This window comes from Thamnophis sirtalis, unplaced genomic scaffold, assembly GCF_051295495.1.
Source record: "Thamnophis sirtalis isolate CommonGarterSnake01/CBP01778 unplaced genomic scaffold, rThaSir2_p1.2 scaffold_6, whole genome shotgun sequence".
Lineage (NCBI taxonomy): Eukaryota > Metazoa > Chordata > Lepidosauria > Squamata > Natricidae > Thamnophis > Thamnophis sirtalis.
In genome coordinates, this window is record NW_028261386.1 from 6,802,207 (window position 1) to 6,824,328 (window position 22,122).

The following is a 22,122-nucleotide window of genomic DNA, read 5'->3' on the forward strand; positions in this document are numbered from 1 at the left end:
TCTAATGCTATTGGCTATGGCTCTTCTGTGCCACCTGTCTAGCACTCAGATTGGCCCAATTTAGTTTCACCTTCTGCCCAGATATAATACAACAGCCACCCACTATTTTTCCCTGCTGAGAATGTTTATGGAATATACAGGTAAGTCCTCAACTTACAACCATTCATTCAGCAACCATTCAAGGTCACCATGGCAATGACATACAACCTATCCCCGCACTTATGGCCACTGCAGCTTCCTCACTATCAGGTGATCAAAAATTGGTTGCCTAGCAACCGGCATATATTTATGCAGCATCTCAGGATCATGTGCTTGACTGACAACAGTTCATTTAGTGACCATTCAGAATTACAGCACTGAAAAAAGTGCCTTATGACCGTTTTTCACACTTACAACCGTAGCGGCATCCCCTTAGTCACATGATCAAAATTTAGATGTTTGGCAACTGGTTCATATTTGCGACAGTTGTAGTCTCCTAGGATCAGGTGATCCCCTTTTGCGACCTTCTGACAAGCAAGGTCAGTGGGGAAGCCCGATTCCCTTAACAACCATGTTACTAATTTAATAACTGCTGGGATTCATTTAACAACCGTGGCAAGAAAAGTCGTGAAGCGGGGCAAAACTCATTTAACAAACGTCTCACTTAGCAACAGAAATGTTAGGCTCAGTTTTGGCCGTAAGACGAGGACTACCTGCATTTGTTCATCTAACTTTCCCTAAAGCTATTTCTAGAACATGCTCTTAAATTCTGCATCATCAAAAAGTAATCATAAGCATGTACAGGCATGTACTGAGACATCACCACTCTTGCCTTCTCCTTTTCAAACATCAAACTTTTTTAAAAAATAAATAAATCCCAAAGCAGAGGACATTACTTCCTTCACTGAAACTTACTTTATGTTTGTTACCCTGGTAAAATGTTCACAAACGTATATGCAAAGTATACAACTTTGCGCTCTGCAAATATGTTTGCACAAAGCCAATCACAGGATGGGATTTATGATTACCTCATCAATCTGAAGTTTTATTTAAGGGGTAGAAATTAGTCAACAGCTATCAGACTGAACCAGTATCTCAGAGGCTTCTCTGGATTTTATTCTGATCACAAGCAGCTGAAACTGAGAACAGGTATGGAATTAAATTGATTAAATAAATAGATAACACTTAAGAATGTGATCTTGAAAGATATGCCCTTGGTGGCAGCGGCGATGATGATGGAATTTTATGCGTAAATTAAGTCCTTTAGAAAAACCCTTACTGCAGTTTTAGATCAGTGGCATTCAGATGGAAATATGAATCAATGCATCTAATGAGCTAGAACTACAGAGGCAAATGCAAAACATAAATTCTTAGAAATTAGTCCTGTAGTTCTCCAATAACTCAATTTATTAATTGCTCTAAATGTACCCAGGCATATCCTGGGGAACTCTGGGAATTGAAGTCCACATATTTTGACATCGCCAAAGTTCAGAAACACTGATACAGGAAAAAAGGATGCCAACCCCCCCTCCCCCCCCAAGAAAGTTCAGGTTAGAATTAAGGCAAACAGGAGATCTACTAAACCTGCAGATCTGATGGGATTTACATATTCCCAAGATTTCCAAACAATGTGTCATGATGAGAGATTTTGGAACTAATTTTCTGGGGAAAGTCTCAATTAATTGTGATTCTCAGTTGCCTAGAATCAAAACGGTGGGATGGGTGGCTTGGAAATGTAATATTAAATAAACATATTAAAGCATTATATGATGCATGTTGTAAGTTCGGCAACTTAGTTTTAACACCCTGACTTACATTCCCTTCCCAGAAGTCCAAATGCCTCCCTCATTAATTATTTGAAACATTAAGCTAAACATCTAAGGCTTCATCTGTTAATTAGATGCATTTGCAAAGTTTAAACTATTTTTCTTTAGCTTTTTAGTATAATGCATTTATCCTGAAATTTGCTTCAGGGTTCCTAATCAAGAGCAAAAAATTAAGATACAAATAGGTAAAGCTTTGCATTTATGAGGCCTCAATGGAGTATTTCTTGCAGTGTTATCCCCTTCAGTATTAGAGTAATATTGCTCCAACCAACTGGATGCCTCTTTGAAAAGCAAGATTGAAATATTTTAATACAATAACTGTCTCAATTGTTCTGTTTTCTATTCCAATGTTTCTGTAAAGTTTTCTCATTTAAATGTTTATTAAGGTAAAGAAAACGCTGCTGGGGGAAAAAGCATTGGGATTTTTGGGGGTGGGCGCAGAACAGGACAGGAACAATTCCATAAAATTGAGCTATTTGTGGGAGAGGGTGCATTGTTACCTGGAATGCTAGCAATGAAATCATTGTCCAAATACGGAACTTTATAGTGCCGAAGTATTTCCATCCATATCAATAGGCTAAGCAAACGCACATACACAACTTTCCAAAAGCATCAGTGAAAACTGAGAATGCTCAATGATCATGAAATACCAACTTGGGAGGAAACAGAAAAACAAGTTGATGGGCAGCTTTCATTAGCACATGACTGTGGCAGTCCTAATTTATTGCCTATGGGTATGGACCAGGGTAATCCAGAAACCATTTAAAAGTTAGATTTCACCTGCAGGTTCTAGAAAAGGAAATAAGCTTATGCCAGCCTCCCAAGTAGACCAGACAAGAAACATAACCAGGTGAGCGAATTCAACTTTACCATAAGTAGTAGAATGTCAGCCTCTGCTTTGCTGCTGCTTCGGCTGCCATTGAAATGGGGGAGGGGGGCATGGTATTTGGGAGGGGAATACTAATCGTGCTGGAGGAGGATCCTGGAGTTTGCTGCCTCTCTTGCTGCGCATGCGAAGGAGTTTTCCCGCCAAGGCCAACGGCACCGACATTCCATCTTCGTGATGCCTTTTGAAGTTATCTCACACCTGGCACTTAGGAGAATTATGATTGGACTGTAACTGGGATGCCAAGGGGTAGGGAATGGGTTATTCTATATATCAATCGCTTTCGCGCCTAAATAATCAGTCTTTCGCTTTGCTACGCTTCTAATCATTTATAATTAGTAAAAGTACACTTGATTTCTATCAATGGAGTCTCGTGGTTTTCTTTCCTAATTGTTTCAATGGAGGAGTCTTGCAAGTCTGAAAATGCAAATCGCCCTCTGTCTCTTTTTATTACTTGATTAGTTAGGGCAAATCCTGTCTAAGTGTCTTTCACCCTTTTACCTGATGGTTCCCTAAGCAGGCCTTTCCCCCTCCTGTCTTGACATTTCCTGACAGAACAATCAATCAATGGAAGGGCTTGCCTTCAGAGGTTGTGGGTGCTTCATCATCACTGGAGGTTTTTAAGAAGAGACTGGGCAGCCACTTGTCTGTAATGGTATAGGATCTCTGGCTTGAGCAGGAGTTCAACTAGAAGACCTCCAAGGTCCCTTCCAACTCTCCTCTTCTGTTATTCCAAGGTCATTCTCATACTCCATCACAGTTTGACATTTTACACCCATGTTTCTCACCGTTGGCAATATGAACATCTGTGGGCTGGGGGAATTCCGGGAGCTGCAGTCCATCTTAAAAGTTGCCAAGTTTGAGAAAGGCGGGCCTAAGACAGTCTCCCAGTATGTTCAGTCAGAGCTCTGGTTTGTTTTGGGTGTATGAGATTTAATGTATTGCATGATGAAAGCCAATTCTTAAAAGTAGCTTGAGTGAATTGACTAACTCTCACTGTTACAAATGCAGGATGAAGAGGCAGATGAGATGGCTCTGGCCTGTGGTGATGCTTGCAATCCTGAGCGAACTTCTCTGGACCACTTCTGCACAAGACCCACCGGCAAACCCACCCGAAAACCCACCCGCAAACCCACCCGAAAACCCACCCGCAAACCCACCGGCAAACCCACCCGCAAACCCACCGGCAAACCCACCCGAAAACCCACCCGCAAACCCACCCGCAAACCCACCCGCAAACCCACCGGCAAACCCACCCGCAAACCCACCCGCAAACCCACCCGCAAACCCACCCGCAAACCCACCCGCAAACCCACCGGCAAACCCACCGGCAAACCCACCGGCAAACCCACCCGCAAACCCACCCGCAAACCCACCCGCAAACCCACCCGCAAACCCACCGGCAAACCCACCCGAAAACCCACCCGCAAACCCACCCGCAAACCCACCCGCAAACCCACCCGAAAACCCACCCGCAAACCCACCCGCAAACCCACCCGCAAACCCACCCGCAAACCCACCCGAAAAAGCAACCGCAAAACCAGCCCAAGCCACCACCAAATCCAAGTCACCCAGGAGTGTTCCTATGCCTGCTATCCCTCTAATTTTGATTGTTTCCTCTTTATGCATCTTCTTTGCCCCTCAATATAAGCTTTAAGAAAAAGTCTGTTAATTAGAGGAATTGTAAGTCAAAGTCAGAAAAAAATAATCTGTCTCAATCTGACAAATCTTTTGATAATCCCTCTGGCGTGTTGCTTTGTTAGCAAATCCACATGTGATTTTTAAATTTTAAATTTTGAATTAAGTTTCCTAATGTGATGGTAAATGGAGACCTGCAGCAGGCTAAATTATTGTTGTTAATCATTGGAATGAATGGAATATCTTTAAATTTAATTATGGGAAATTGCTGTATTAAGTAGGCTTTATCTAGAGGAAAGCTGATTGACCAGACCCTGGGCTGCAGACTACAGAATCAAAGGACGTATCAACAAAACGGAAAGATTTGTGTCATGGATGGACTATTTTGAAAAATAATAGAAGGACTCCAATCAAGATTTTTATGTAGCGTGTCTTACATTAAATGAAATCTGGTTTTAAAAAATGCTTACAAAAGTATTTTTCTCATGAATTATTTGAGGTGCGGGGGAATAAAAAGCTAGCAGTTCTAAGATATGTGAACACTTTCAAGAAAATCCAACAAAATAATAAGTCCAGGAAACATACATTCAATTTCTGCAAGGTAGCAAGCAACCAATGAACCCCAATCTATCCAGTGATAGTATGATATTTAGCCAGAAGCAGCAGCAGCAGCAGCAGCTATCTGACGCATCTAGAAAGAGTGCAGAGAAGAGCAACAAAGATGATTAGGGGACTGGAGGCTAAAACATATGAAGGACGGTTGGTTGCAGGAACTGGGTATGTCTAGTTTAATGAAGGACTAGGGGAGACATGATAGCAGTCTTCCAATATCTCAGGGGTTGCCACAAAGAAGAGGGAGTCAAGCTATTTTCCAAGGCACCTGAGGGTAGGACAAGAAGCAATGGGTGGAAACTAATCAAGGAGAGAAACAGCTTGGAATTAAAGAGAAATTTCCTTACAGTTAGAACAATTAATCAGTGGAACAGAAGTTGCCTCCAGAAGTTGTGAAGGCCCCAACACTGGAAGTCTTTAAGAAGATGTTTGTCTGAAATGGTATAGGGTTTCCTGCCTAGGCAGGGGGTTGGACTAGAAGACCTCCAAGGTCCCTTCCAACTCTGCTATTGTATTCTATTCTTTCTACATAGCTTGCTACCCAAATCGGACTTACAGCCACAATTGAATCCGAAATTCCTGTTTTTATGTCAGTTTTGCCCCATTTTACAACCTTTCTTGCCGCAGTTGTTAAGTGAATCACTGCACAGTTGTTACGTTAGTAATCCAGTTGGTTAGGTGAACCTGGCCTCCCTATTGATTTTGCTTGCCAAAAGGCTGCTTGTGAAAATCACACAACCTTGGGACACAATAGCAATAGCAATAGCAGTAGACTTATATACCGCTTCATAGGCCTTTCAGGCCTCTCTAAGCGGTTTACAGAGAGTCAGCATATTGCCCCCAACAATCTGGGTCCTCATTTTACCCACCTCGGAAGGATGGAAGGCTGAGTCAACCCTGAGCCGGTGAGATTTGAACCGCTGACCTGCTGATCTAGCAGTAGCCTGCAGTGCTGCATTTAACCACTGCGCCACCTTGGCTCTTGGCAACCGTTGTGAATACATGCCAGTTGCTAAGCATCTGAATTTTGATTACATGAGCAGGGGGATGCTACGAAGATTTTAAGTGTGAAAAATGATCCTGTCACTTTTTTCAGTGCCGTTGTAACTTTGAACAGTCGCTAAGCGAACTGTTGTAAGCTGAGCACTACCTGCACTTGTGTTAAACATTTAAGACAATAAAAGAATAATATACTCTCAAGAATAATATACATGTAAGGCCAGTACAGATCATCTTTGCCACCTACAACTACAGAAGCATGTTATTTGGTAGATGTCTACGGAACTGGATACGACAGGTGATCCTTGACTTACGACCGTAGTGAAGCATGCCCACTATGGCTGCCTTATGGTAAGAGACGTTAAACACTTACTTAATGACACCCACCTCCTGCTCTGCCTGATGTGGTTGTTAAATGAACACATGGGTTAAGTGGAGCATGGGGTGCCTCCTGGATGGGGGAGGCCCCAGGAGGCTTCAGAGAACCTCCCCACCCTGAAACAGCCTGTGATCTGCTCCCTACCCTTCGGATTCCTCTGAGTCTTTGGACCTATTTCCCCTGCCCCTGCCGGGTCCCCACAGGTCTTACACACACACACACACACACACACACACACACACACACACACACACACACACACACACACACTTTTCTTGCAGGCCTTTGTCCCCCACAAAGTCCCCAAAGGACTTGGGCCTCCACCCCACTTACCCTGTTTCCCTGAAAATAAGACCTCCCCGGATAATAAGCTCAATCGGGCTTTTGAGCGCATGCGCTAAAATAAGCCCTCCCCTGAAAATAAGCGCTCCCTGAAAATATTGCAACACAACAGCAGCCATGAGGTGACCACGCTCGCTGCCTCCTGCACCTCAAAAACAATAAGACCTCCCAGAAAATTAGGCCAAGGGCTTATTTCGGTGGTCAAAGGAAAATAAGACCGTCTTATAATAAGACCCTTTCTTATTTTTGGGGAAACACAGTATATTTTGAAAATCTCCAGCGCTCTGCTGCTTTCTGCAGCACTGTGAAGACCATGCGAGGGAAGCAGAGCAGATACTTTCGTTGGGTGGCCATGTGGCAAAATCCCAGAAACGCTCGCTCGGAAAATGACTGATCCTTGTGGGACGGGACCGCAATCGCAGCAACAGAGCATCCTGCTTCTCTTTGCTCGTGTTAGCAAAACAAGCTTCTCCACTGCTGGAACTGCAGTGCCATCGCACAAGCGGCCATCCCTTGCTGGAGCGGGCACTGATGGGATGGTGCCATGCGGCCCAGCAATGACGCTGTGGAATCCTGCAAGGCTCTGTTGCTGGAATCGCATCCCGCAATGGCCGACATTTTCCAAGCAGCCACACAATACAATACCCTCCTTCCCTACTCTGACCCCGCTAACTCTGGAGACTTATGAAAAGTGAGATGGAGGATTTGGGTAGACAATGTGGGGGAGGACAGGAGATGGGGAGGGTGGGGGGCTACAGTGTCCCTGCTGTCGTTTGTAAGGGCTACAGCAGCCGTAACTTCGGGACCAGGTCATAAGTAGCTTTTAAATGTCTGCCGTAACATAAATCACAAGTTTTAACATTTTTATTGAGTTACAAAATATTGTAAAGTCCAAAAGTAAATAGAAAAGCAGTGGGGAGAAAAAGAAGAAAAAGGAGTGAGGAAGGATAAGGAAAAATAGAAAAAGAAACATTGACTTCCGGCTCTCTCTGTTGCAGTAAAATAAGGCATTAACATCAAATCCCAACTTTTTTTTGCTTTTCCATAATAATGTGAAAGCAGCCATTTCTGTAAAGATCTTTCAATCTATTCGGTAAAAGCCAAAATCAAAGTTTCATTATTTGAATGAAAAGGAGAAAAAAGAAAAAAAAAAGAAGGCTCTGCTGTAACTTCAAACAAGCAACCATCGTTAAGTGAGGGCTACCTGAAAATAAAACTGGTTTTGACACGGACGCTAAAAATTATTTTAAATTATATCACCACAAACGCAGCTAGGTTTTCCTCTTGCTCTAGATCAGTGTTTCTCAACCTTGGCGACTTTAAGTCCTGTGGACTTCAACTCCCAGAATTCCCCAGCCAGCTGTGCTGGCTGGGGGATTCTGGGAGTTGAAGTCCATAGGACTTAAAGTCGCCAAGGTTGAGAAACACTGCTCTAGATATTATGTAGAAGATTCATCCTAAAAAGTACAGGTAGTCCTTGACTTACAATCACAATTGAGCCCGAAATTTCTGTTGCTAAGTGAGACATTTGTTAAGTGAATTTAGTCCCAATTTTACGGCCTTTCTTGCCTCAGTGGTTAAGTGACTCACTGCGCTTGATAAGTTAGTAACCCGGTTGTTAAGTGAATTTGGCTTCCCCCTTGACTTGCCAGAAGGTTGCAAAAGGTGATCACACAAACTTGGGACATATGAACCAGTTGCCACGCACCTGAATTTTGATCACATGATCACCGGGATGCTGCAAAGGTCATAGCTATGAAAAAAGACCAAAGTCACTTTTCTCAGTGCCATTGTAACTCTGAATGGTCACTAAATGAACTTTTGTAAGTCAAAGCCTACCTGTAAAATCTAAGGCACCAGTACCCAATCCCCACCATGGACCAGCATCCGTCCACAGAATGCCAGCAACCACTTTGCGCAAATAAACAAAGCCCCACCTGTGGGATGCAGGCGGAATGTGAAACCACCAAGGCACGACAAAACCGCGCTCGACTAAGCCGCGCCCGATTAAACCGCGTCGCTGACATCATCAACAGGGCGACAACAGCGAGCGTGGAGAAAGAAGGCCGCTTTAAATAGCGCTTTGAAAGCAAGCCGATTCAACTTAAGGTAAGGGTTAGGTTTAGGGTTAAGTTTAGGGTTAGGGTTAGGGTTAGGGTTAGGGTTAGGGTTAGGGTTAGGTTAAGGGTTAGGGTTAGGTTTAGGGTTAGGTTAGGGTTAGGTTAAGGGTTAGGTTTAGGGTTAGGTTTAGGGTTAGGTTTAGGGTTAGGTTTAGGGGGGTTAGGTTTAGGTTTAGGTGTTAATTTTAGGTTTAGCGTTTACAGCGTGCTTCTGTCTCCGCGCTGTTGTCGCCCTGTTGATGACGTCAGCTACGCGGTTTCGTCAAGCGCGCTTTAGTTGAACACGGTTTTGTGGTGGAACCGTGAAACCACGCCCACCTTCGATCCGCGGAAAAACCTTTCTCCATGGCACCGATCCCTGGCGCCCCAAAGATTGGGGGGCAGCTGATCTACTGGGCACATATTGTTGTTTTGAAAGAAATTTACTGCCCAGCCACACATCCAGATAATCCCTCAAACAAAATATGCACCTCAGCAAAAAGAGCCACTAGACAACGGCAAACAAGATCCTTGTCCCTCAGGGCTAATATTACAAACACTTGACGGCACATTTTGGGGTACAAACATATTGGGAGTCCTCGACTTATGACCACAATCTGGACCAGAATTTTTGTTGCTAAGCAAGGCAGTTATTAAGTTTGTTGTGTCCAATTTATTTATTTATTTTTTGCCCAAAAAAAAGAATCCCTCCAATTACGGTCGTTAAGTGTATACAACTTCCCCCATTTGAGTTTGTTGGAAGGGGCTGGGAAGGTTGCAAATAGTGATGACCCTGGGATGCTGCAACCATTCTAAACACAGGATGGTTACCAAGCACCCCAAATTCTGATCACGGGACCATGGGGTGCTCGCAAATGTGAAGACCACATTTTTTCCCCCAGTGCTATTGTAAATCCAAACGGCCGCTAAATGAATGGCTGTTGAGTCGAGGACTACCCTTATGCCCACCTCATCTGACTCTAACCCTTTCAGAGTACAGAGAAAATGCCACAAAGTGGCAAAAACAATTTGTTCAAAGCGAAGCAAAAGCTGGGTCTGCAAGTCTCACCAATTCTCAGTAGTCTGATTTAAGGAGGAAGAGAAAACTGTCTTACCGTCGAGCAATGTAATAGAAGACAGGATTGCCAGCTTTCGTCGTCCCGGCTTGGTAAAAAATGTTGAGGGTTTTCAAGGCTTTGAACTCTTCTTTCTCGTGTACCTGGTGCCTAAGGACAAAAATATAGGCAGGAAAGCGGTCATTTACCCTTCTTGTGATTGTACCAGAGATTTCCTAAACTTTGCACCTAGTGGATCTATTTGGAAGTATAAGTCACTGAAGCTGCCACAAAATGGTACCCGGATAAATATAACATAGCATAGCAGAGTTGGAAGGGACCTTGGAGGTCTTCCAGTCCAATCCCGATTAGACAGGAAACCAGAGATGGTATTCTGGAGAACTGGTAGCGGAACTTTTGGGTAGTTTGGAAAACTGGTAAATACTACCTCTGGCTGGCCGCGCCCCCAGCTATTCTCTGCCTCCCGAGTCCCAGCTGATCGGGAGGAAATGGGGATTTTGCAGTAACCTTCCCCTGGAGTGGGGAGGGAATGGAGATTTTACAGTATCCTTCCCCTGCCACGGCCACCAAGCCACACCCCCAAACCCTGTAGTAAAAAATCTGAATCCCACCACTGCAGAGAACCCTATACCATTTCAGACAAATAGTTATCCAATCTCTTCTTAAAAACCTCCAGTGTTGGAGCATTCACAACCTTTGGAGGCAAGTCATTCCACTGGTTAGTTGTTCTAACTGTCAGGAAATTTCTCCTTAGTTCTGGGTTGGTTCCCTTCTTGATCAGTTTCCATCCTTTGCTTCCTGTCCTGCCCTCACAGATCAGAAGGCTTCTGATGCTGCTTCTTGGTACTCTCTTTAATTTTCCAAGATGCCTCCTTCCCCACCCCCCCCCACATCATCATGGTCTGTTTTTTGGGGCAAAGTGAGCCAGCTTCCACAGATAATAATGTTGTAGCCACCTACCCTTTTTTACTTTCTATGAATTCTGCTAGGTCCTGATCCCCAAAGCAGCTTTGGAATTGCTTGCTTTCAAGCACACTAGTTTTCCATTTAATGGTTAAGGACCTAAATGAAATTACAAGAGCATTCAAGGAGAGGAAGGGTACATTAACATTAGGCATCTGTCGAATCTATACGAGATTTTAACTGCATTTATTTATATCATTTGCATTGTGAGGGCCTTAGGAATATTATGTCACAACAGGCCAGCAAACATTTGAATTCATTTACCTTGTCATAAATTCTTCAAACTTGGAACTGGTGAGGTTTATACTGGACCACTGTGTGTCTGCCACCGGCTTGTGCTCAGGAGGACCCAGGTATGCAAGCAAAGTTGCCATTTTGTCAAACGGTCGCCTTCCAACAGCCTTGTGATCCCTAGAGGATGATTATAATTCAGGGATATAAGAAGCTGGAGGGATATAATGTTCATCAAACTGCAAGTTGCTATAGACAACTACATATTATACAGGTAGTCCTTGACTCATGACAATGATTTTTTTGGGGGGAGGGGGGGTCAACCAGTCGTATGTCTGGGACTACCTATACTGTAAGTAAGGGTTTCTCAATCATACCAATTTTAAGATGTGTAGACTCCTAGAATTCCCCATCCAGCATGGAGTTTTGGGAGTTAAAGTCCACATATCTTAAAGTTCCTAGACTGAAAAACATAGCACGCAAAATACTATTTACCGTATTTTTCTGAGTATAAGACGCACTGGAATATAAGGCACACCTTAGTTTTTGGGGAGGAAAATAGAGGGGAAAAAATCTGCCTACCAGGTATTCATTTGGCTAGCATCCTTAGTCTGGTCAGCTTCAGCAGATAAGTTTGCTGATTTTGAGGGCGCACACTTTTTATCCCCTGGTTGGGGCATAAAAAAACAGCTTCTAAAGCACAGCTGATCGTCAGATAGATAACAGCTTCTAAAGCACAGCTGATCATCAGAGAGAGAAGCAATGAGAAAAGCAGGCAAAGCAGGGAAGATCACTTCACTTGTTAGCACCTCATTAGGGCTGTAAAAAAGTTTAGGAAAAGCTACATTTGGAGTATAAAACACACCTAAATTTTCAGCCTCCTTTGGGGGGGAAAGTGTGCCTTATACTCCAAAAAATATGGTATATAGTTTAAAAAAAAACACTAAAAACCTGCTTGTTCACTACACCTAAGGGTCATATTTCTAGTATTAAATGGCAACTCTTCCCCCTCCATTCCGAGATTTATTGATGTGCAGGAACAATTAAGTCCTATTCCATGTTATATATTTATAACAAAAAGGCAAATGTTCTCCCTCTCAATTAAAGATTCCCATAGGGTGCAATCTACTCCGTCTTATCTACACTTTGGGTCTGCTCTACGCTCAATACTATTGGGTAATTAATTGATTGAATCTATTTGCCTCCCATCTCATAAGTAAATGGCCCTGGGAGGCTTCCAATTTAGCACTTTGTAGTATGTATAATTATTTTTCAAGATGATATAAGCCATTTTAGTGGGATATATTCAATTAATCAATGAAATAATTAATTTTAATTTTATCACAACTGTAAATTCTATGTTGAATTAATGAACTTTTATTTTTACATGCATTATGTCCTTTCTTGTGTCCATGAGCCACTGTGGCACACTGGTTAGAATGCAGTACTGCAGGCTAATTATGCTGACTGCCAGCTAATTGTGCTGACTGCCGGCTGCCTGCAGTTCGATCCTGACCAGCTCAAGATTAACTCAGCCTTCCATCCTTCCGAAGCCGGTAAAATGAGGAGCCAGATTGTTGGGGGCAATAGTCTGACTCTGTAAACCACTTAGAGAGGGCTGTAAAGCACTGTGAAAGCAGTATATAAGTCTAAGTGCTTTTGCTATTTCTCAGCCTTTTTACCCTTGTCAGGTTCTATTATTACCTGTTGCTGGAAAGGTACTGCCCGATCTTCTCTTGATTGTTCCACAGCAAACGATGTAGTGCAAGCACATTGCCATCACTGATGAAAGAGAGGCTGTGATTGACTGTATCACTAGCTGGACAATCTGAAGCAATGTCAAGAAAAAACCTATAGGGAAAGAGAAGACATTGTCCCTTTCTTATCAAAGCATCTGCAAAAACAATGCGGATATGGATTACTAGAACTTGAATTGGCTTCAGCATCAAGAACTTTCCAATAGAAGTCAATGATAGGAACTAACCAACCCAACTTTTTTTTTAAAACAGAACCACAGAGTTGGAAGTGACCTGGAAGATCTTCTAGTCCAACCCCCTGCTCAAACAGAGACCCCATACCATTTTGAAGCATGTAAAAGCACCTGTGTTAGACCAAAATATTCATCTATTAATCATCATCCTGCTTCAAAAAAAATAATCTTCAGATGCCTCCAGGAAACCCAGAAGTAAGCTCTGAAGGTAAAACTTTCCCACCTAGAAGTTCTTTTCATGCATCTAATTTTAGGGCCATCTGGATATCCCATTCACCAACAGTACTGAGAAGAATTCCCCCTCTTCCCCAATGTTTGAACTCTTCCTTTAAAACTACCACAGCTAAGGGATTCTATAGACTAGATCAGTGATGGCTAACCTTTTTGGCACCAAGTGCCAAAACTGGAGAGCGTGCACGTGCGCCAGAGCACCGGAACATGGAAGAGCATCTGGCCGCTGCACTATGGCCTGTTATTTCAGAGCATAGGCCCGTTAGAAAGCTGATTAATACTTAAGTCTAAATTATATTCGGGCACATCTTCTTGTGCACATAATACCCTAAAATGCCCTCCACATTATTGGTAGTGTCAGGAAATGAAAGGGGCCTATTAATTGAATAAGAAGTAGTGAAGATCAGCTGGCTGGCGCCAGAACCCAGAAGAGCAGCTGGCCACTGTGCGCATGGTGCCATAGATTCCCCATCATGGGACTAGATCATCCACATATGTTCTGGGTCTCTATTTATTGTAACGGTCAGTTGAGTCCTTCCCAAGTCCTTGGGAAGGACTTGATAGGTGGATATTTAATCTTGCTAAAAGTATCATTGCAGGATGGAAGCTGTTACAAATAAAGCTGCCTTTTGTAATTGACTAGTGCTGATTTTGTCAATGCCGATGGTGTTCAAGCAGTGCTCCGGTTGTTTTGAGATGGCACCCAAGGCACCTATTACTACTGGTACTATCTTCGCTTTCTTTTGCCATAGTCTTTCTACTTCTATTTGCAGGTCTCTATATATTGAGATCTCCTCTCCTCTCCCCTCTCATCGTACTGCAATGTCCGCTATCCAGACTTTTTTGACTTTCTTATCAACGATTGTTAAAATTGGATGTCATTATTATGGCTGACTAGCCAATAACCCGGTGTTGCCCAGGTATTTATTTATAGGGGGGAAATGTCCAGACCAAACATAATCTCTAATGTTGGATTTTCCCCCTTACCAGAGGGAGTCCCCTTGTGGAGTACTGAGAAGCCATTACCATGGCAACTCCACTACGCTGCACAGTAGAAGCCATTTTCCGGCACTACAGTAGAAGACGTTTTAAGGCACAACAGGCTGTATCTTAACAAAACACACACCCCAAGAGGTTTTAGGGGTGTCTTACCCCCCACAGTATTTGCTTCCAGAGAGTAAGGCATCTTGCATCAAGTTTGGTTGAAATTGCTCGAGGCATTCCAGAGTTATGCTGTGACATACACACATGCAACCATATATATAGTACATGTTTAAACTGGATTTGGCATTTTTATTCGCCTATCAAGTCCTTCTCAATGACCTGGGAGAAGCAGATGTTGTTTGATGGTATTAAAGGTATCCTCCTTAGATGGAAGCTGTTCCAAGTAAAGCTGCCCTTTGCTATGGACTGGGGGGGATTTTGTCAATCTCAGCAGTATTCAAATGGTATCATTATCTGCCTCTAGCTTGTACTCTCTAACTTTGGCTTGAAAAACTACACGGGCAAAACTTGTTTAAAAAAAAAATCAAAACACTTTAACTGGCTTACCTTCTTGCAGCATCAAAGTTGCTTTTCACAAAGTCGTTAAAAGGCCGCATGTGTTCCTCCTTGGTAAACAAGACATGGTTAGCGATGCTCTGAAGTACCTGGACAAACAAAACCAACAGAGTGAGTGAGTCACGCAAACCCCATTTGAAGAAGTTTCCTTTCTAAACTTACATGCAAAAAGTGTTGCAGAAGATTTGTTCTAATCTAAGATATTTGGTAGTATGAATGTAACAGGATGCACCAGCACGCAGTGAAATTCCATCCATTTCTCCTAAAACAGCTTTAGGCGAGGAACTGCTTCACTGGTTAGATGTGGCCTTCCCCAAACTGCTGCTTATCCCATGTCCTGAACTCCCAACATCACTTGTCAGCAGGAAAACAACCAACTAACTGCTTAAGGGCCTAGGAAAGTCCAACACAATGGAGCCTGCATTAAATTGGTGAAAGTTTGGTTACGTTTGTTATATTTGGGCAAAGAAGCATACTTCAGTGCATGCCAGGGGCATAAAGGTAATCCTCGGGTTATGACAGCAATAAGAATCAGGATTTCCATCACTAACTGATACGGTTGTAAAGTATAACATCATGTGAATGGTTCGCTTAGTGATCGCAATCTCTGCAGCCCCTTTTATCATTGTTGTGACAATGTGACTGCAAGATGGGAAGAGGCACTGAAACTGCACCAAGGGCAAGCAGGCCAACAGACAAGAACTACACATGGGTAAGTACTGTGGGCAGGTGCTATAAACTAAGTTCAAACAGGAGCCATGGGGGTGCAGTGGTTGGAATGCAGTACTGCAGGCTGACTCTGCCCACTGCCAGGAGTTCGATCATGACCGGCTCAAGGTTGACAGTTTTATAACCTTCCAAGCAGTGGTGGGATTCGATTGGTGGGTGTTGCATGGCTTGGTGGGCGCTGTAGGGGAAGGATACTGCAAAATCCCCATTTCCTCCCAATCAGCTGGAACTCAGGAGGCAGAGAATAGCTGGGGGTGCGGCCAGTCACAGGTGGTATTTACCGCTTCTCTGAACTACTCAAACTTTCTGCTACCGGTTCTCCAGAACTGGTCAGAACCTGCTGAATCCCACCTCTGCTTCCAAGGTTGGTAAAATGGAAATCCAGACTGTTGGCGGCAATATGCTGACTCTGTACACCGCTTAGAGTGTGCTGCTAAGTAGGCAGGTGCCAAAGGCTGATGCTCAGAGTATGTGCAGGTAGGTGGCATGGGCAGGTACTATGGAGTATGAGATCCCTTTGGCACCAAGGAACTCCTTGTGAGAAAAAGTGGTGGGAGGGACCTCAAGGAACAATTGACGATTTCCTGCCAGCTTCCCCATTGATTTGCTGGTGAGAGGCCAACAGGGAAGGTTGTAAATGATAATCATGTGACCAAAGGATGCTGCGATGGCCAGAACTTCAAGGACCGGTTCTAGGTCCGCCTCGTTCAGTGCCACCATAACTTTAAATAATGTGTGTGTGTGGGGGGGGGGGTGTTGTAACCTGAGGACTACCTATAATCCAAACCTTAAAAACTTGAGGCAAACTATATTTGAATTTAATTTCTGTTGAATGATCTAGTGTTCATAGAATGTATAACATAATTATTCACCTTACATTTAATAATTTTTCAGTTCTGCCACCTATTACAACTACAATCTGCATCAACTTTTGGAGTGGCTTTAAGAATCATACCCAAATCTTCAGAGCTGCAAGGAGGTCACCATCTCTTGAGCTCATTGGTTTTAATTCTTCCATAAAAGCAAAACGTCCAATTCCACCACCATCACATCCTTGCTATTTCCTGCCACCCAGCATAAAAGAGACACTATTTCTCACCTTTGACATTAACTTCAGGCCCCTTTCGATTCTCGGCGGAGGCTTCTTATCCAGTATGCCAGCCTCATACGGGGACACAATAGCCGGATTAATGAATCTCAAAAACATGGCACTCCCAACCGCTCCAATGCTATTCTGAGGAAACCGCTGGCTGACCACCTAAACAGCACAGGATGGAAATTAAGAACGCCATCATTTAAATGAAGGATTAAAAAAAGCCAGTTTAATAAGACGAGAATGCTTGGGCCAAGTCTCCCTTACAGGTCATTGTTTCAGAATGACACCAGAAAGTAACCAAATGGTTTCTATGTTAAAACAGGTTCCAGAGGCAAGAGCCAAATTGTTATAAGGAAGAAAGGAAGGAAGGAAGAGTTATTGAAAATAGTATAGAGGAGGCATGATTTAATAACAGGGGTTATATTCGCTTTCCTACAGACAAACATCTTACTGGGAAGCCAGTGCGTGAGCAATTCGTATCTCCTAAAAGAAAAGATATTTCAAAACATACTAATTAGGAAAAAAAAAAGTTACACTATATTGAGCCTAATGTTTTAAAACACTGATTTAGAAAAAATCACTAATATAACCGATTCACTCACTCTGTTCATAACCATTAAAGCACCCGAGAATGATTCTCATAGCAACAACTTTCCACAAAACATGAATGGAAATCACCCATTCATTAAAAAAAATACATAACCCTCTGTTTAAAAAAAATAGCCACACAAAATGGCACTCACTCATCATATAACTCCATTTACTTTACAGACAAGAAAATTTGTCCGTCTGTCTCCCAACAGAGGAGAATATTTGTAACTCAGGATTAAGAAGAGGGGCCCTTGCTGCTCTCTCTCAACCAGTAACTTGGTTGTTATTTTTTTGCTGACATTTCATTACCAAACTAGGTAACCTCATCAGCCATTTGTGATGTTACTTAGTTCGGTAATGAAGCATCTGCAAGAAAACAACCAATTTCGTTGTATTTAAGTACAATGACAATAAAGATCATACTTAAGCTCAGAGAACACCAAGGACCCCTCATTAATTTACTAAATGTCTGTGCCACCCATCTCACTAATACAACGGGACTCTGAGTGGCTTCCATTAGAGGAGGACGAAGAGGGAAGGGGAAAGGATCAGAGCAAATATATTCAAATGATTTTCTTCCGCCCTGAATCCTTCTGGGACACTTTGGGTCTCAAAAGAGCCATTTCCAATCAAAGGTGATTTGGAAAGGCATAAATGACCTCCAAGCTTAAGAGCATTGTGCTCGCTTCGGCAGCATATATATATTAAAAATTGAAGCTTAAGAGCATGCTACTCTCTTAGGAAAAGGATTCTGGTTTCGGATCTTAGCTTCTAGGAGTCCCCGTAGGTAAGCAATCAGGATCAAAGCCCACCCCCACCCCATTCCCATTCTAGGTCTTCGGATCTGCTACACATCCTAACAAGATGAAGAATTCTTATGCAAAAACAAGACTTTGTGCAGAGATTGGATAGCCCATGTTAGTTGCAATTTATGCAAAGAAGTGGAGAGTCCGCGTTAGTTGCAATTTCAACACATACAAAGACGTTCCTGTAGTAGACACACATTACTACCTATCACTGCCTTTCTTTCCATGCCCAAAGACGAGGTGGCACACTTTCTGTGTAATCTCCTATCCAAAGACCGGCCGGACTGAGAATTCTTCAAATCTAATAAAAGTGTAGAACTGCTTTGCTAATTCAGAGAACAGGTAAACTCAATAACTCAATAGTAGAATTCAAAACACTGATCCAAAGGCTTGGGAATTGCAAAAAGTTGGTTTTGATGCTAGGGAACTATGTTTCATTTTTGACAAAAGAGCATAAAAATATGGACTTCTAAAAGACTGGCATGTTTCAGCAAGTGGGTATCTTTGGGCCACAACCTGACAATTCAGGTTTATAGAAAATGGCCCACATCACCGGTGAAATTCGACCGGCTCGGGGGAACCGGGAGGGACGATTGGAATCAGTTCACCAAATTCCTAGTTGGCCTGTCCATGCCTGCCTGGTCACTGCTCATCTCTTCCAGCCACTTGCTCGGCCCTTCTGGCCACTTGACCCGCCCACCCAATTCGAACGTTTTTCCTTCCATTCACAGCGGAGCTGCTGCAGCCTGTCCCTTTAAGGTAGTCCCCGGGAGGGAGGGGGCCGGAAGTGGGATAAATGGAGTAGCAGGTCTGCTGTGAATGGAGGGAGAAACGTTCGGATTCTCTCTGCTGCATTTAACATTGAATTCTGTGGCAGAGAGAATCCGAACGTTTCTCCCTCCATTCACAGCAGACCTGCTGCTCTGGTCCCCTCCCTCCCAGGGACTACCTTAAAGGGTCAGGCTGCAGGAGCTCCGCTGTGAATGGAAGGCATTTAACGTTGAATTCTGTGGCAGAGATAATCTGAACGTTTCTTCTTCCATTCACAGCAGACCTGCTGCTCTGGTCCCCTCCCTCCCAGGGACTACCTTAAAGGGTCAGGCTGCAGGAGCTCCGCTGTGAATGGAAGGCATTTAACTTTGAATTCTGTGGCAGAGAGAATCCGAACGTTTCTCCCTCCATTCACAGCAGACCTGCTGCTCTGGTCCCCTCCCTCCCAGGGACTACCTTAAAGGGTCAGGCTGCAGGAGCTCCGCTGTGAATGGAAGGCATTTAATGTTGAATTCTATGGCAGAGAGAATCCGAACGTTTCTTCTTCCATTCACAGCAGACCTGCTGCTCTGGTCCCCTCCCTCCCAGGGACTACCTTAAAGGGTCAGGCTGCAGGAGCTCCGCTGTGAATGGAAGGCATTTAACGTTGAATTCTGTGGCAGAGAGAATCCGAACGTTTCTCCCTCCATTCACAGCAGACCTGCTGCTCTGGTCCCCTCCCTCCCAGGGACTACCTTAAAGGGTCAGGCTGCAGGAGCTCCGCTGTGAATGGAAGGCATTTAACGTTGAATTCTGTGGCAGAGAGAATCCGAACGTTTCTCCCTCCATTCACAACAGAGCTGCTCTACCCTGTCCCTTTAAGGTACTTCGATCCACAGGAGGGAGAGGGCTGGCGGGGGGAACTATAAAGGTAGCAGCAGTTCCACTGTGAATGGAGGGAGAAAAGTTTGGCTTCTCTCTGCCACAGCATCCACTGTGAGCTCTTCTCGTTCTCATACACACATTTTTTCCTACCAGGTTGTGTGGGCGTGGCTTGGTGGTGCGGGACATGTGACTGAGTGGATGTGGACGTGAGTGACATTGAGTTGGCCATGGCCACTCAGTTGCAGGGCCCCTACCAAGCCACGCACACAGAACTGGTAGGGGAAAAAAGTGAAGGTGGCCACTGTAAAAATTGACCTAGAAGTCAAAAGGCAAATTGTGGGCCTTGCTGAACTCAGAGAACATTTGGGTAAGCAAGCAAGCAAGCAGCATGAGCTAAAGAAGCAATCCACTTTTCCTACCTTGACTGACTGAACTGGGGCACAGGAAGAACCACAGGGAGAAAATAAATCAACAAACTCAGAATCCATGAGACTAAGGAGGACCTACCAGAGGTGGCCTTGAAGAACTTCTTCCATACAAAGAATCCAGATGGCCATGCGGTTTCCCCCCTACCCCACTCCTCCAAAGCCAAAATCTTGTTGGATCTTCCATATCATCACTCATCTATGGAGATTCTCAGTCTTCCAGGTCGTGGTTGTCCCAAAAGTGCTTTTTCAAAAGGCAACTGGACTTTGTTTCTCCTTGAAGAAGTCTCACTTCTCACCCAAGAAGCTTATTTAGTTCTGGACTGAACTGAAGAAGTTCTAAACTGAACTGAAAAAGTTTCTTGGATGAGAAGCAAAACGCCTTCAAGGAAAACCAAAACAAAATCTAGTTGGCTATTGAAGAAGCACCTTTGGGACGTATCATCATTCAAATCTCATCAGATACCAAATTTTTGAGAGAGAGAGAGGGAGGGAGGGAGGGAGGGAGGGAGGGAGGGAGGGAGGGAGGGAGGGAGAGAGAGAGAAATGGAGGAAGCTGACAATTCTCTTATGGAGGATCTGGTCCACTCCGATGCCATGGACCTACTCCTAAGAAAAGAAGGGAAACCCTTTCATCCCCCGACAATGGCACACAATCAACAAATCTCCTTAGGTCAAAACTGAGCAAGCAAGGCACTCTAAACTATGGGAATATCTGCATATATTCAATGCATATGTAGCCAAACGTTTCATCCTTAACCTGCCATCCTGGGCCTAATGTTTGGGAAGCCAGGCTCTGCCTGTCACAAGCCAGGCAAAGGGTGAGTGATGGAGGAGTAACACCTCTTTAAAAAAACCTTGGTCCAGCTGGCCCGGCTGGTAGCACCTCGTAAGGGCCTCTTTCCAGGGTTATGGGAGAAGACGGTCAACGGTTTTGAAGGTGGAAGAGGACTTTATGCCCCAATGGCAGATAAAGCGGCAGAACCATCTTCTAGGAGAAGGGAAGCTCTGATTACAAACCTCCACTGCCTTGTGGCTATATCCACTACTGGAAAAGGCTTCAGGAGTCAACCTCGAGGCAAAATCCGGAGCCGGAGTCCTCGAAGCACTTTGTGACTGTGTACAGCTACGTTCTGGTAACTCCTGCGACGCAGCTGGGACCCATCGTATCGGCTCTGCCGTTCCATTAAACTATTTTAGCAACGTGGAGAGGGGGGATCTGCTGCTTGGGTAACAGTCTATCCTCCATATTAATCTACCCAGACTTCGTGCTCTGGAGAGGACACTCCAGCTTTACCTCTTCCCAGAGCATGGTACCATAGTCTTTTGAGACTGAAGGATGCCAATCCTTAATTTGGCAGTAGACAGCAATAAAGCAGTGCAAAATGCATTTTTAAAATGCAGAAAACAATGCTTAGCAACCTCTCTAAAAATCCAGGCAAAGGAAACCAGCCTCTTTGCAAAGATCTCAGGCCGCTGCTCTTTGCTTGACTGAGGAAGGAAAGTTAGAAAGTAAGTTCACTCTATTTAGCGACCAGGTTCCCTATTCCAACTCAAAAACTGATGGTAGGAAAAAAAAATGAGTATAGGTAGTCCTCGACTTACAACCATTCGTTTAGCAACCGTTCAAGGTTACAACAACACACAAAAAAAAGTGACTTGCAACTGGTCCTCACATTTAAAACAAAATTTGGGCACTTGGCAACCGGCATGTATTTACAACGGTTGTGGCATCCCGGCGTCACGTGTTCGCCATTTGCGACTTTTCCCAGCCAGCTTCCAATGACCAAAGTTAACGGGATTCACTCAATGACTTCATGATTTATTTAACAACCGCAGCGATTCGCCTAACAACTAGGGCAAAAAAAGATCATAAAATCGGGCAGGGCTCACTTAACAGTGACCTTGCTCAGCAATGGAAATTCTGGTCCCAGTTGTGGTCGTAAGTCAAGGACTAACCATAACTGAGAGTCATGCTTTTATTACTGCGGTGTTCTACCGCAGTGGTCTCCAACCTTGGCAACTTTAA

General features: G+C 43.9%; 1 protein-coding gene across 4 annotated transcripts in view; it reads right to left on the reverse strand.

Moving 5' to 3' along the window:
- NF1 (neurofibromin 1) overlaps window positions 1–22,122 on the reverse strand; it is a 270,036-nt gene that overhangs the window by 152,773 nt on the left and 95,141 nt on the right. For all 4 annotated transcript variants that reach the window (XM_087717167.1, XM_087717166.1, XM_087717165.1 and 1 more), the window contains 5 exons: window positions 16,640–16,798; window positions 14,803–14,900; window positions 12,735–12,881; window positions 11,064–11,210; window positions 9,876–9,986 (listed from right to left, as the gene is read on the reverse strand). In XM_087717167.1, coding sequence (XP_087573293.1) covers window positions 9,876–9,986; window positions 11,064–11,210; window positions 12,735–12,881; window positions 14,803–14,900; window positions 16,640–16,798 — 662 coding nt within the window. The remainder of the gene's footprint in view (window positions 1–9,875; window positions 9,987–11,063; window positions 11,211–12,734; window positions 12,882–14,802; window positions 14,901–16,639; window positions 16,799–22,122) is intronic.